Here is a 15,106-nt window from a genome sequence, read left to right on the forward strand (position 1 = left end):
ACATGTAAACGTCACTAGGGATATTTGGATTTATGTTATGACATTTGATATGCCCACCATCATTGGTGACAATGTGGTGCAGATGCACAGCGAAATTCTGCATGACCCGCTGAAGTGTCAGGACATTGATGCTGTCAATGACCTCCTGAATGGCTGTTTTCAGTTCCTCGGTGGTTTTGGGGTCATTGCTGTACATCTTGTCTATAATATAGCCCAACAAAAAGGAGTCACACGTGTTCAGATCCAGAGAATATGGCAGCCATGGCCCATGCCAGTGGCCTCTGGGTACCCCAGAGCCAGAATGCAGTTCCCAAAGTGCTCTTCCAGGACATCAAACACTCTCCCGCTTCAATGCGATCGAGCTCTGTCTTGCATGAACCAAATCTTGTCAAAATCAGGGTCACTTTGGATAATGGGAATGAAATGATATTCCAAAAACTTTCACATACTGTTTGGTAGTCACCGTGCCATCTAGGAATATCGCATCGATATTTGCATGACTGGGCATTGCAAACCACACAGTAACCCATTGAGGGTGAAGAGGCTTCTCGATCATGAAATGTGGATTCCCAGTCCCCCAAATGCATCAATTTTGCTTGCTGATGAACTCGTCCAAATGAAAGTGAGCTTCTTTGCTAAACCAAACCATACATAAGCATACTAATTCCCATCATACCCCGTGGCCAACTGTGCAGTTTGAATGTCCTAATGCAAATGATTCAGAATTTATGACAATTTTATTTCATATAGTTCAGTAACAGTCACCCTGCATTTATTGAGTTATGTCAACTACACCAGGTGCTACTGCAAACTAAATGACTTATATTTACAAGAGCACGAAACTCACACATCTCACCAGATGCAGAGCTGCTAACCTTGACAGACATGGAAGGATGGATACTACAGTTAGAACAGTACACTTAGTATAAAGATGAAAATTTACTAACTTTGTTCATTTTATATGTATTATTGCCACTTGTTGATTCAGGACATGTAAAAGACTGAAAATTTACTAACTTAGTCTATGTTCATTTTATATGTATTATTGCCGCCTGTTGATTCAGGGCATATGTATTTTCCTTTTAATTTGGTAAACAGATAGATTTACTTATGTTAATGAAAGCATGAAAGAACTGTAGCACACAGAGACTGCATGAACATAATTACTTCAACACTGTCACGTCAACCATTACTTAAGGCAATTCTCTTCCTATGAATCAATGAAAAACATAAGCATCGAAAAAGGTATACCCTTTCAGCAGCTTCTACTGAATCAGATCCATGAACAGCATTGTACGATTTGTCTTTGCCATACTTTGCTCTCACACTCTCTGGGGCACTTGTACGGGCAACCTCAGAATCTGTTGGTCCAATAGTTTCGCGCCATTTGGCTATACCATTTTCCGCAACTAGTTCCATTGCTAGTACAGGTCCTGATGTCATAAACTCAACTAAGAATCTGTAACACAAGAAAGAACTTGTGGAAAAAAATACCTTTTTTCTGATTTTATACATATATGGTCCACTTACATATAACTCAACCCTCAACTAGCAATATGGAAACAGAAGCAAATTGGCTTCAACAAGAGAAACAGAATCAGTCATTTTTTTCTCTCAATAAAACTATGCTATTTAAAACTCACTATTTATGTGCCATCCAGATCTGTTTCGAACATTCTCTCACACTATGAATAGGATTTCAAAGGCCTCTCCTACCTTAACTAAATACTACATGATTTTGGCTGTTTGCACATATCTCCTACAGCAAGGCAAAGCTTTCATCTCTTTCTCCCATAACAGAAGAAATCTTTATAAATCAAGCTTTGCAGTGTACCTTTGTGTTTTTCTTCCGGTAACCTTTGATACAATGCACAGTATATTCAACATCACTCCAGGTTTGACCCATACTGTACACCTGCTTCATAAATTCTTAATCATCAAACATGTGCACAACACACACTCCAAGCTCTAGATACTGAAGATTAATCTAAAAATTTTTAGCCTTTGATCATACTACTGAAGATCTCATAATTTTAGTCTATGATGGAACTCACTGAAGGCTCAAATTTACCACCCTTTACAATTTAATGTCATCACTACCACCTTAATAATAAATGTATCCATACAACCAGCTCCTTGCTAATTCCCTGCTTTCATGTAATCTATGTAGAATTTCAACGGCTCTTAGCCACAGAATAAAAATGCGAGACTGCAAACAATCACAGCAATAATACATTTGAGTTTTCTCTCCCATAAAATGTGCTGCCATGTGCCTGGCACAAAGTACCACCATTACATGCAAACGGAGGTACATTCACTTCAAGTGAATGCAACAATAGCACACATAATTGGAATGAATTAGTAATATATTCTTTTGAACAAATAACTACAAATATCAGTTCAACCACCATTGCATGTTGTAACTTCTTGCTGCATTCGGGAACATGTAGTTAGAAACTGTTGCTAGAGCCTAACAACAAAAGTAGAATGACCATTTAATCAACTTCCACATGGGTCTGACCTATCAAAATTCATTTGATAAATGAAGTCTCAACATAATTCAAACACAGAACTGACATAATGTAACACATGAAGCTGCTGTATAATTTATTTTTAATTTTATGATCAACTGCAGTCAGAGCCCATTTTTCAGTAACTGCTATACAACGTTATGGACACAGTAACCATAACGTTGTACATTGGGTAATGGAAAATGGTCTCTGGCTAAAATCGGTCACACAATTAAAATTAAATTATACAGCTACTCCACATGTTACAGTATTTCATTTCTACGGTTTATCAAAGCTGTCAAACACAACCAACAAAAATAATTCAAAAAGCTGCCTATCCCAACTGGATTCTCCCTCATCAGAGCAACAATTGCCATCCTACACTCAAACATATAGCTGTTTGCTATGCACAGATGACACAATGGTTTGCAGCTTCTCTGTCTTGCAATACTTTCTTCTTCAACGAAGTATGAAAACTAATGTATTCTCAAATTTCTACTAAAAAAGCAAGTAACACTGACCTATAAAGGCAAGTAAAGAGGGATCTAACAGAAGCTGCTGGTTGATCTCCTGACTGCTTATTGATTTCAAGGTACCTTGTGTCTTCATCACTGCGCAGTCTTGGAGAAATTATGGCAGGCAATCAAGGCTGGAAGCCTAAGAAATCTGTAATAGGGGATGCTGCTGCCTCACAATAATGCCCGTCCCCATACTGAAAATGTTGTAATGCAGAAGTTGCCCCATCTCCTGAAGTCAATGAGTGAGAATTGGTATTCTTAGACAATTAAATAAGTTGTTAATATTAAATACAAATATGCCTGTGTTGGCAACAGTAGTCTAATTAGTGAGTTCAACACTGTTTAATTGTAAATGAGCAAAATGTGCTGCTGGCTCGCAATAAAGCTTGTTATTACAAATGTATCGCAGAAGTCATGCCAACTCAAATTGGAGGCACACAAGCACCTATCCGTAGTCCTTAGCTCCCCTCACGCAATTTTCACGCCTTTAGTCCCTTAAAAAATGCCTTGAAGGGTCGTCAGTTCCTGTTGGACAAGGATGTGCATTAGGCAGTTACAGTGTTTTACGAAATGAGTATCTTCAACTTGGTGCATCAATACAATGATTGCCTCAATACTCACAGCTATCTTACGTGACAGTCTTACTGATTCTGGACTGTACGGCCTCCGAACGAAAACTTTTTGATCGCCCCTTATATTAATAATGGGACACAAAATAAATTCCATAATCAATGAGGCACAGAAAGTACTGTGGTGTAATTACCGCTTTTCCATGAAATAAGACTTTGAAATAGCAATAGCAAATGCAGAAATTCCATTGAAATTAGACATGCGAAATTTTAATCGTAACATGTTAGCAGACAAATTGTGTTCTTTTGAAAATATTCTAATTGATATCCAAATACATTTTATAATCAGTTAGAATAATTTATCATAAACAGTCTACAGTTTAATGACATTTGCAAACACAAAGAAAGGATGATAATATTCTTGATGGATCTGCAGCTGGATCATACAATCATCGAGATAAAATATTTCTACAGTCCACCTGGCTTTCATCTTCAGATGAGAATCTCCAGTGAGATTAGCAGGTAATGTTTTCACCTGAAGAGAGTGGCCAGATTGAGTGTAGAAACATTGTGTCTAGATGTCTGTATGATTCAGATGCAGACCCATCAAAAATATCATCAATTAATATGCTGGAAAAGTATAAATAGTCACATATAGAAAGGATTTATAACACACTGATATCTAGTATGCTCATTTTCATTGACAGTATACTTTGCTTTACACGTACGGCAAAAATGGTTTTCCCTCATGTTCTTTATAAAACTCCTGTGCTTGTTCCTTTGTAAGGCGTGCCATCTTCAATTTTGTTATTTTAAAGTCATTTGCATAAATCATTTTCAGTATTTCACCATATTTATCAGCCACATCAGGCTTCAGCATTCCAAAAGTCCTGTAAATAAAAGTAGAAAAGTTTGTAAACTAGCACATTAGTCAAATTGCTAAATGTTTCAATACTATAAAAAAGTACATAAAACAATTTCATTTGGAATAAAATATGAAAACAAATGAATATATTAAAGAAGTTATATAGCAGGTTCAGATAATAGAATATGGAACAACAGAAGTTATTAAAACTTTTATCCAATATAAATGTGCAGCCGAGCAATTGTGATGAATAAAAGCTATAATAAATGACTGCAACCAGATGCCTTTGTTTACAGAAGATATTTTTTATTTTACCACTATCAGATACCATGTCACCTACTGACATCATCAGATGGTGTACAGTTTTTAGTGCTTGTTTGTAGCACTGTGGGGGAGGGGCGGGGGATCATTTGCATCCATGGGGTTAATATTGGTGCACTTGCAGTTAAGTTTTTAAGCATGTGGGAGGTGTTAAATGTGGCATAGTTTGTGTAGCGCTGTAGAATGATCACAGCTGGCAAATAACTGTAAATCCACAAGTGCATCAAGATTAACCTCATGAATGCAAATAACTCCACACAGCAATGCCCACAAACACTAAGAACTGCATACCGTATGATGAAGGTGACTTGAAACTGGTAGTGGCAAAATAAAAAATTTCTACCACAAGAAAAGGTGACATGTTGTAATCATTTCTGATAACCATGAAAATTATTGTTGCAGAACTACAGCAACTGACAGCATCTTTTCTTGTTAAAGAATAAAAATGTACATTAATGCAACTCATACACCAATGTCAAAAACTCTTTGGACAGGAACATCAAGGAATATTCACGTATGCCTTCTCTGATATACCTTTCCTTATTTACTTTATAAATTTTCAACTGTTGTGTGAGTACTCAAACTTTTGTGTCTCATGCATTTAGAATAAGTATCTGGGACAGGGTTTGTTTAGTAATATTGTATTAAATATCTTATTCAATAATTATCTCAAGCAGTTAGAGAACTGACACATGATGGTACCATTGGTAATATCTTAGATTTCTTGGTGGCAGACCTCAACCAATTCACTTGCGAAGAGTAGATTATCAGTAAACGTAAGGCTGTTGTACCACTAATCACGACAAATGTGATAGAGATTGTTAAGAATGATAGGAAAGTATTTCTGTCTAGCAACTACGACAAGAAACAGACTGCAGATTACCTGAACAGTCAACTCTTAACATTTACCTTGAAGCAGAAAATGAGAAGCATCAATGGACAAAATTCAGGGGTATTGTACAGTACACTAAAGACATGTATCTGCTGAGCACGGTTGTGAAGGATGGGAAAGAGCTACCTAAGCTCAACAGCCCTGTTAGAATGTGGCTAAAAAAGCAAACAGAGCTTCATCACAGATTAAAATAAAGCCGAGGTCTTTATGAAATGTCTGAGCAAAAGCAAAATTACAGTAAGAAGAGTTCAATGATTTCAAAACTAAAATTCAATCCACCAAAGTGACACAAAAGTCTAAAACATTTTGGTCTTAGGTAAATCAGTAAAAAAATTAGGGCTTAGGTGGGGGCATTTTCCCTCCTCTCTATTTCCAAATAGAAATGGGTTGAGCCATCTACCCAGCAAAACAGTAATCAAACTGGCATCGGAACAGAGGATGACGAGACAACAGAGTAACTGGTCTTCAGAAGTTATTTCAGTGTAGAAATTGCAGTACAGTTCCTTCTTTCAACCATGGCACAAAAGTCTAAATGAGAGATATTTAAATATGTGATTGCAGAATAGAATTGCACAACAAATGAATCAAAAGAAATGCTGCTTCTCGTAAGGAACTAACAATGAAGCATTACCATACATGGAAATTTGATGTGGCATTTTAATTAACATCAAGAATTAAACCAAATCTTCATTCAAAATTTTCGGATGATAACAGAAATAACAGAGCTCATAAATAAGTAGAATTTTTCAACAACAACAAAAACAACAATGTTTGTCCTTAACACAGCCTTCTGAGGGCAAAAAGGAATTGGTATGAACCAAATGGTCTTAAAAAGAAACTGATTATATTTTATGTCAAAAAGAAAAATTCACTTTTGAATACTGCAAAAGTTCGGCACGTAAGGTCCGATTTCTTAAAATAAAAACCATCAAAGATTTTTAAAAAACTGTTTTTATTTAACTCCTTACACGTTTCTCTATTTTTCAACATAGTTTCCAAATTTGTTTCAACATTTGTCATAAGCGAGGGCACTCAGCAACTTCCCCCTCACCGGCGAGATAGTGCGACGGCCTACTCACCTGAAGATGGTGGGCAGATGGACAGCCGAAATATTGTGTCCGGATGACAAGACGTTCCGGTTGGAGACCTGATATGAGTACAATGAATTATTACGCTCAGAAAGTTTACAGAGCCACATAAAGAGCCTCTACGGGGAGGAGATGTTTGAACTTGTAAGGAAGTTTGATAAACTTCGTAAGAAGAAGAAGGAGAAGTTACTGACTGCCCGCGCTTTTGTGCTGAGATGCTGGAATGTGGGTATAATACCTAAATTTGCCAGAATTGTTCATTACAATGGGACAAGAATGACCAACAACATTCAGAAGCATGCTGGTTTTGTCTTAGTAAGGGAGCGCATTCGTTTTACACATAGGCAGCTGGATTTCAAATCCAAGGATTTATTTTATTTGCATTTGAAAGTTTCAGCGTTGCTGTCTGCTGCATCCTGGAATTGAGCTGACAGTTCATCCTGTGCAGTATCAGACTGGGTCCATGCAAATGTCGTCAGTAGGCAATCTTCCAAGTTTCAACAGCTTTCTTCTCAGTCTACAATAATGGATGATGACACCCATCGACATATTATGATTAATCTCACAACCAAACAATTGGAAGATGCTACGCTGGCAGTATTGGAAAAGGGATTGAATTTTGCACCTACACCCAGGAATGTTCCCAACATGGAATTCATTTCCGCCATTGAACAAGTGGTGTCCAGGTTTCCTGACGATCTAGCTGATGAGGTTAGGCAAGAGGTCTCTCACATTGCATCAGGTGCCACCCCCGCGACAAAACATTTCCCCACTTGGAAGAGCCATGATCTGTTCCATCAGAGAAGACCAGAATTTAGTAAATCTTCCAGCAGACAAGGGCAATGCAACGGTTCTTCTTTCGCGGGACAATTACAAGAATAAAATGGATCTTTTGCTTGCAGACTTGGCATACCGAAGATTGAAGAACGAACCAACTGAACATATAGAATGCAAGACGCTTTCACTTTTGAAGAAGATTTCATTATCTGATGATGTTCTTAAAAAACTTCGACCTGGTGCTGCAGTCCCGCCGAGATTATATGGTTTACTTAAGATATACAAGCAGGGAGTACCCATTCAGCCTATTGTCAGCTATTCAGGTGCTCCTACTTACAACTTAGCCAAGTTTTTAGCATCCATTCTCAGTCCCCATGTCAGATCATGTGAACACCACACTTCCAATTCTCTGGTTTTTATTCAGTGTTTGAAGTATTTGTGTCTCAGTCTCACGAATTTGCTTGTTAGTTTTGATGTTGTGTCTCTGTTTACCAGAGTTCCTCTTGAAGATTCTCTGCAGTTGATTGGCGAAAAATTGGATGAAGAAACATGTGTTGATGTTGGCGTATTTTTTATTTAATGACAAATACTTTGAACAAATTAATGGAGTGGCTGTGGGGAGTCCATTATCCCCCATAGTTGCCAATTTGTTTATGGGAGATTTTGAGGACATGGCGCTGAAGACGGCGTTCTTAAAACCAATTTGCTTCTGGAGATACGTTGATGATACGTTTATGGTATGGCCACATGGTAGGGATGCTCTAGATCGTTTCCTAGATCATTTCAATTGCCTGCATCCCAATATTAAGTTCACGATGGAAGTTAAAAAGGGTGGAAAACTTCCGTTTTTAGATGTCTTGGTCCATATGAGAGATGATGGGACATGAGGATATACTGTTTATCATAATCCAACGCATACGGACCGATATCTTCATGCATTAAGTTGTCATCTATCGTATCAGCACAACAGGATCTATGTACATTGGTAAAAAAGAGCTCCGCAGATGACAAAGAGATTGATGAAATGTATGATGAGATAAAAGAAATTATTCAGATAGTGAAGGGAAATGAAAATTTAATAGTCATGGGTGACTGGAATTTGATACTAGGAAAAGGAAGAGAAGGAAATGTAGTAGGTGAATATGGAATGGGGTAAGAAATGAAAGAGGAAGCTGTCTGGTAGAATTTTGCACAGAGCATAACTTAATCATAGCTAACACTTGGTTCAAGAATCATGAAAGAAGGTTGTATACATGGAAGAAACCTGGAGATACTGGAAGGTTTCAGACAGATTATATACTGGTAAGACAGAGATTTAGGAACCAGATTTTAAATTGTAAGACATTTCCAGGGGCAGATGTGGACTCTGACCACAATCTATTGGTTATGAACTGTAGATTAAAACTGAAGAAACTGCAAAAAGGTGGGAATTTGAGGAGATGGGACCTGGATAAACTGAAAGAACCAGAGGTTGTAGACAGCTTCAGGGAGAGCATTACAGAACGATTGACAAGAATGGGGGACAGAAATAAAGTAGAAGAAGAATGGGTAGCTTTGAGAGATGAAATAGTGAAGGCAGCAGAGGTTCAAGTAGGTAAAAAGACGAGGGCTAATAGAAATCCTTGGGTAACAGAAGAGATACTGAATTTAATTGATGAAAGGAGAAAATATAAAAATGCAGTAAATGAAGCAGGCAAAAAGGAATACAAATGTCTCAAAAAAGAGATCGACAGAAAGTGCAAAATGGCCAACAGGGATGACTAGAGGACAAATGTAAGGATGTAGAGGCTTATCTCACTAGGGGTAAGATAGATACTGCCTACAAGAAAATTAAAGAGACCTTTGGAGAAAAGAGAACCACTTGCATGAATATCAAAAGCTCAGATGGAAAACCAGTTCCAAGCAAAGAAGGGAAAACAGAAAGGCGGAAGGAGTATATAGAGGAGCTATACAAGGGCGATGTTCTTGAGGACAATATTATGGAAATGGAAGAGGATGTAGATGAAGATGAAATGGGGGATACGATACTGTGTGAAGAGTTTGACAAAGCACTGAAAGACCTAAGTTGAAACAAGGCCCTGGGAGTAGACAACATTCCATTATAACTACTGATGACCTTGGGAGAGTTAATCATGACAAAACTCTACCATCTGGTGAGCAAGATGTATGAGACTGGCAAAATACCCTGAGATTTCAAGAAGAATATAATAATTCCAATCCCAAAGAAAGCAGGTGTTGACAGATGTGAAAATTACTGAACTATCAGTTTAATAAGTCACAGCTGCAAAATAGTGGTGGTTGTTGGGATGTTTAAGGGGGACTAACCAGCTAAGGTCATCAGTCCCCCATTCCAAAAAAAAACAGGCGAGACATAAAGTCGCGGAGCAGATAAAACCCCAAGGAGAAGGAGACTCCCCCCCCCCCCCCCCAAGCACTAAAGAACACAAATTGGGCAACGAACACTACAGAAAAGAAGAGTACAGACGAACACCAGACAGAAAGATATAGAAGAAAAGAAGATGGCCAGAGACTGGTTGACTGACCACAAGAACAAAAAAAAAAAAGGGAAAGAGTCAACCATCTTACGACACACCAAAACAGCAACAAATACGGAGAGATGCGAGGACAAAAGACACAGAAAGGGAAAGGTGCAGGACCCCCCTAAATGGATCCATAAAAAGGACTAGCACGGATAAAATGTAAAACATTGTCAGCCATGGAGGCATCGTCGCATAAAATCAAAGGCAAGGTGCCCGGGAGAGTAAAAGACTGCCGGAGGGTGCGCAGTCGGGGACACTCCAATAAAATGTGGGCGACCGTCAGCCAGGACCCACACCGACACAGGGGGGGATTCTCCTGACGCAAAAGATGGCCATACGTCAGGTATGTATGGCCGATGCGGAGCCGACACAGGATAACAGAGTCCCTGCGAGAAGACCGCAGGGAGGAGCGCCACACATCGGTCGTCTCCTTGACAGCCCGCAGTTTATTAGGCGCTGTCATGCCTCGCCACTCAGCAGACCACAGCCCAAGCACCTTACGGCGCAACACCAGCTGCTGATCGCGAGCCGTGAGGCCGATCTCCAAAGCTGGGGCGTCGATCGCCCCTTTGGCCAGCCTATCAACACGTTCGTTCCCCGGTATGCCAACATGACCTGGCGTCCAAACCAAGACCACCGAACGACCAGAACGGGCAATGGCGCAAACAGACTCCTGAATAGAGGACACCAGAGGAGAAGAGGGATAGCAGCGGTCGATGGCCTGAAGGCTGCTCAGGGAGTCACTGCAGATGACGATGGACCTACCTGAGCAGAAACGCATATGCTCAAGAGCGCGCAATATGGCCACCAGCTCTGCAGTAAAAATACTGCAGCCAGCCGGCAAGGAGCACTGCTCAACATGGCGATGAGGGTCTCGAGAGACGGGTGCCGCCTATGACGCTGGAGGGCCCGCCTACGGTCGCGAATAGCCTCAGCAATCTCCGGCGACCACCAGGGTACAGCCTTCCTCTGAGGGAGTCCAGAAGAGCGGGAGATGGCAGCCTCGGCCGCCGAAATGATTGACGTGGTTAAGACACGGACCACCTCGTCAATGTCACCCTGTGGGGGAGACTCAATGGTTGCCGCGGAAGTAAAACCTGGCCAGTCAGCCCTGTGGAGAGCCCAGCGGGGCAGGCGCCCAGAAGAATGACACTGGGGCAGTGACAAACAGATGGGAAAATGGTCACTACCACACAGGTCAGGATGCACTCTCCAGTGGAGGGATGGGACAAGTCCGGGGCTGCAAAGAGAGAGATCGATGGCCGAGAACGAGCCATGGGCCACACTGAAATGCGTGGGAGCACCGGTGTTCAAGAGGCTAAGGTCGAGCTGAGCCAACAAATGCTCCACGGCACGACCGCGGTCATCGGAGACAGTCCCACCCCATAGAGGGTTGTGGGCATTGAAATCGCCCAGCAACAAGAAAGGTGGCGGCAGTTGGGCTATCAGAGCAGCCAGGACATGCTGCGCGACAGCACCATCCGGTGGAAGGTAAATACTGCAGACGGTAATAGCCTGTGGCGTCCACACCCGAACAGCGACAGCCTCTAAAGCTGTTTGTAGAGGAACAAACTCGCTGTGAAGAGAGTTAAGGATATATATGCAGACGCCACCAGACACCTTTCATAAGCTGCCCGGTTCTTAAAATAACCCCGATAGCCACGGAGGGCGGGGGTTCGCATTGCTGGAAACCAAGTTTCCTGCAGAGCAATGCAAAGGAAAGGATGAAGGCTGATAAGTTGGCGAAGCTCAGCTAGATGGTGGAAGAAACCGCTGCAGTTCCACTGGAGGATGGTATTGGCCATGGATGGGAAAGGCGTGAAGGGAGTGGGGAGGCAGATTACGCCTCCGGGGCCCCTGCTGCTACTGAAGCACCACCTGTACAACAGCCATCCATCGCGTCCGAGGGACTGGCGAGATCCATGTCCACAGCGGACGCCAGAATCTCCACCTCATCCTCAGACGCAGAGCTTGTAGGAAGCGGTGGAATGGGTGCCACCGCAATGTCGGTAGCCTTGGGGAGTTTCTTCTTCTTCTGCTTCTCGCGCTGTGCCTTTGGTGGTTCAGGCTGGGAGGGCGTCACTGGGTCAGTCTCAGGGACAGACGACGACCGTGTGTCCCGACGACCAGGGACCGGCGGTTGTTTAAGCCACTTGCGGCTGTCGGCTTTGGTACCGGTCGGAACTTGGGAAGGGAGGTCCCCAAGGGACCCCTTCCTTACGAGAGTAGCCGAAGAAGTCTTACGTTTCTCTGGCTGGGAAGCGGGAACTGATGTCCCCGATGGTTGGGGGGGCGTTGCTCCTAAAGTAGATGGAGCAGGAGCAACAGTGGGTTTAGTGCCCCCCACCATCAAGGGGGCAGGTGTGGGACTTCGACTCTGAGAGCTGACTGGAGCGGATGGAACTGTAGCAGGAGTGACAGTTGCGGCATAAGAAGCTGTCATGCGCACTGGATGAAGCCTATCATATTTCCGCTTCGCCTCAGTGTACGTCAGGCGGTCGAGAGTCTTGATTTCCATGATCTTCCACTCCTTCTGCAGAATCGGACAGTCTGGCGAGCAAGGCGGATGGTGTGCACCACAGTTCACACAGATTGGAGGCGGGCACAGGGATGATCAGGATGGGATGGTCGACCGCAATCGCGACAGACGAGGTCGGAAGCACAGCGTGAAGACATATGGCCGAACTTCCAACACTTGAAGCACCGCATCGGGGGAGGGATATATGGCTTGACATCACAACGGTACACCATCACCTTGACCTTCCCAGGTAACGTGTCACCCTCGAAGGCCAAGATGAAGGCACCGGTGGCAACTTGACGATCCCTCGGACCCCGGTGGACGCGCCGGACGAAATGGACACCTCGGCACTCCAAGTTGGCGCGCAGCTTGTCATCGGACTGTAAAAGGAGATCCCTGTGGAAGATAATGCCCTGGACCATATTCAGACTTTTATGGGGCGTGATAGTTACGGAGACATCCCCCAGCTTAGTACAAGCGAGCAAGGACCGTGACTGGGCGGAGGATGCCGTTTTTATCAACACCGATCCGGACCGCATCTTGGACAAGCCCTCCACCTCCCCAAACTTGTCCTCTAAATGCTCTACAAAGAACTGAGGTTTCATGGATATAAAGGATTCGCCATCATCTCTGGTACAGACAAGATACCTGGGAGAATACGTCTCACTTTCATTCAATGCCTTTCGTTCCTCCCTTGGTGTGGCGAGGGAGGGGAACGATTTGGGGTCATAAACGTTACCTTTAAAATGGGCCCTCGAACGCTTAGAGACTGCTGGTGGCTGGCCACCAGCAAGAGAAGATGTGCCACGCTTCATTGCGTGTCATCCACCCTGATGCCACCTACTCCGACCAAGGGCCCTCCCCACGGGCGCCAACCAGCCACAGCAAAGGCCACCTGGCAGGATGGCCATTGCCGGAAGTCCCGATGCCCCAGGGAGATGGGCATCTACCCCTTGGCATACGTGGGGAGTTAACGGCGCAGGCATCAGTAGAGCGATCCCTGTGTTGTCAGGGGGCTACAACCAAGAGGGTACATGGCGGCCCCACCACAACGGGCTGGCTACCGTGCTGGATGTTAGGTGACATGTGGTCCATGGGCGTCGTCAGTGCAGAAAATGGCCCTGCACGGTGCTTGGCAGAAAGTGCACACAGGAGCGTATCCATGCCCAAGCGATGGAGGGCAGGCAGGACTGCAATGCAACGACGAATAAGATGGCGAAAGTTCTCAACACAACATGGACACAATGCACCAAGTAAGGTGCCCTTCCCCAATTGGCTTGCTCTTCGGAAAATTTTGAGATATGGAGGTCAAACCCGACAGGGGACCATCACATAAGGCCGAAACGTTTTAGACTCCTTTTAGTCGCCTCTTACGACAGGCAGGAATACCGCGGGCCTATTCTTACCCCCAAACCCGCAGGAGGAAGCTGCAAAATACTAACGCGAATTCTTTACAGACGAATGGAAAAACTGGTAGAAGCCAACCTCGGAGAAGACCAGTTTGGATTCTGTAGAAATGTTGGAACACGCGAGGCAATACTGACCGCACAACTTATCTTAGAAAATATATTGAGGAAAGGCAAACCTACGTTTCTAGCATTTGTAGACTTAGAGAAAACTTTTGACAATGGTGACTGGAATACTCTCTTTCAAATTCTGAAGGTGGCAGGGGTAAAATACAGGGAGTGAAAAGTTATTTACAATTTGTACAGAAAGCAGATGGCAGTTATAAGAGTCGAGGGGCATGAAAGGGAAGCAGTGGTTGGGAAGGGAGTGAGACAGGGTTGTAGCCTGTCCCCGATGTTATTCAATCTGTACATTGAGCAAGCAGTAAAGGAAACAAAAGAAAAATTTGGAGTAGGAATTAAAATCCATGGAGAAGAAATAAAAACTTTGAGGTTCACTGATGACATTGTAATTCTGTCAGAGACAGCAAAGGACATGGAAGAACAGCTGAACAGAATGGAACAGAATGGTCTTGAAGGGAGGATATAAGATGAACATCAACAAAAGCAAAACGAAGATAATGGAATGTAGTCAAATTAAATTGGGTGATGATGAGGGAATTAGATTAGGAAATGAGATGGTTAAAGTAGTAAATGAGTTTTGCTACTTGGGGAGCAAAATAACTGATTATGGTCGAAGTAGAGAGGATATAAAATGTATATTGGCAATGGCAAGGAAAGAGTTTCTGAAGAAGAGAAATTTGTTAAAATCGAGTATAGATTTAAGTGTCAGCAAGTCGTTTCTCAAAGTATTTGTATGGAGTGTAGCCATGTATGGAAGTGAAACATGGACGATAAAAATAGTTTGGACAAGAAGAGAATAGAAGCTTTTGAAATGTGGTGCTACAGAAGAATCCTTAAGATTAGATGGGTAGATTACATAACTAATGAGGAGGTATTGAATAGAATTGGGGAGAAGAGAAATTTGTGGCACAACTTGACTAGAAGAAGCGATCGGTTGGTAGGACATGTTCTGAGGCATCAAGGGATCACCAATTTAGAA

General features: G+C 42.7%; 1 protein-coding gene across 2 annotated transcripts in view; it reads right to left on the reverse strand.

Moving 5' to 3' along the window:
• LOC124614786 (nucleoside diphosphate kinase 7) overlaps positions 1–15,106 on the reverse strand; it is a 105,718-nt gene that overhangs the window by 39,315 nt on the left and 51,297 nt on the right. For both annotated transcript variants that reach the window (XM_047142972.1, XM_047142973.1), the window contains 2 exons: positions 4,326–4,487; positions 1,252–1,459 (listed from right to left, as the gene is read on the reverse strand). In XM_047142972.1, the coding sequence (XP_046998928.1) occupies positions 1,252–1,459; positions 4,326–4,487 (370 nt within the window). The remainder of the gene's footprint in view (positions 1–1,251; positions 1,460–4,325; positions 4,488–15,106) is intronic.

Source organism: Schistocerca americana, chromosome 1 (genome assembly GCF_021461395.2).
Source record: "Schistocerca americana isolate TAMUIC-IGC-003095 chromosome 1, iqSchAmer2.1, whole genome shotgun sequence".
Classification (NCBI taxonomy): Eukaryota; Metazoa; Arthropoda; class Insecta; order Orthoptera; family Acrididae; genus Schistocerca; species Schistocerca americana.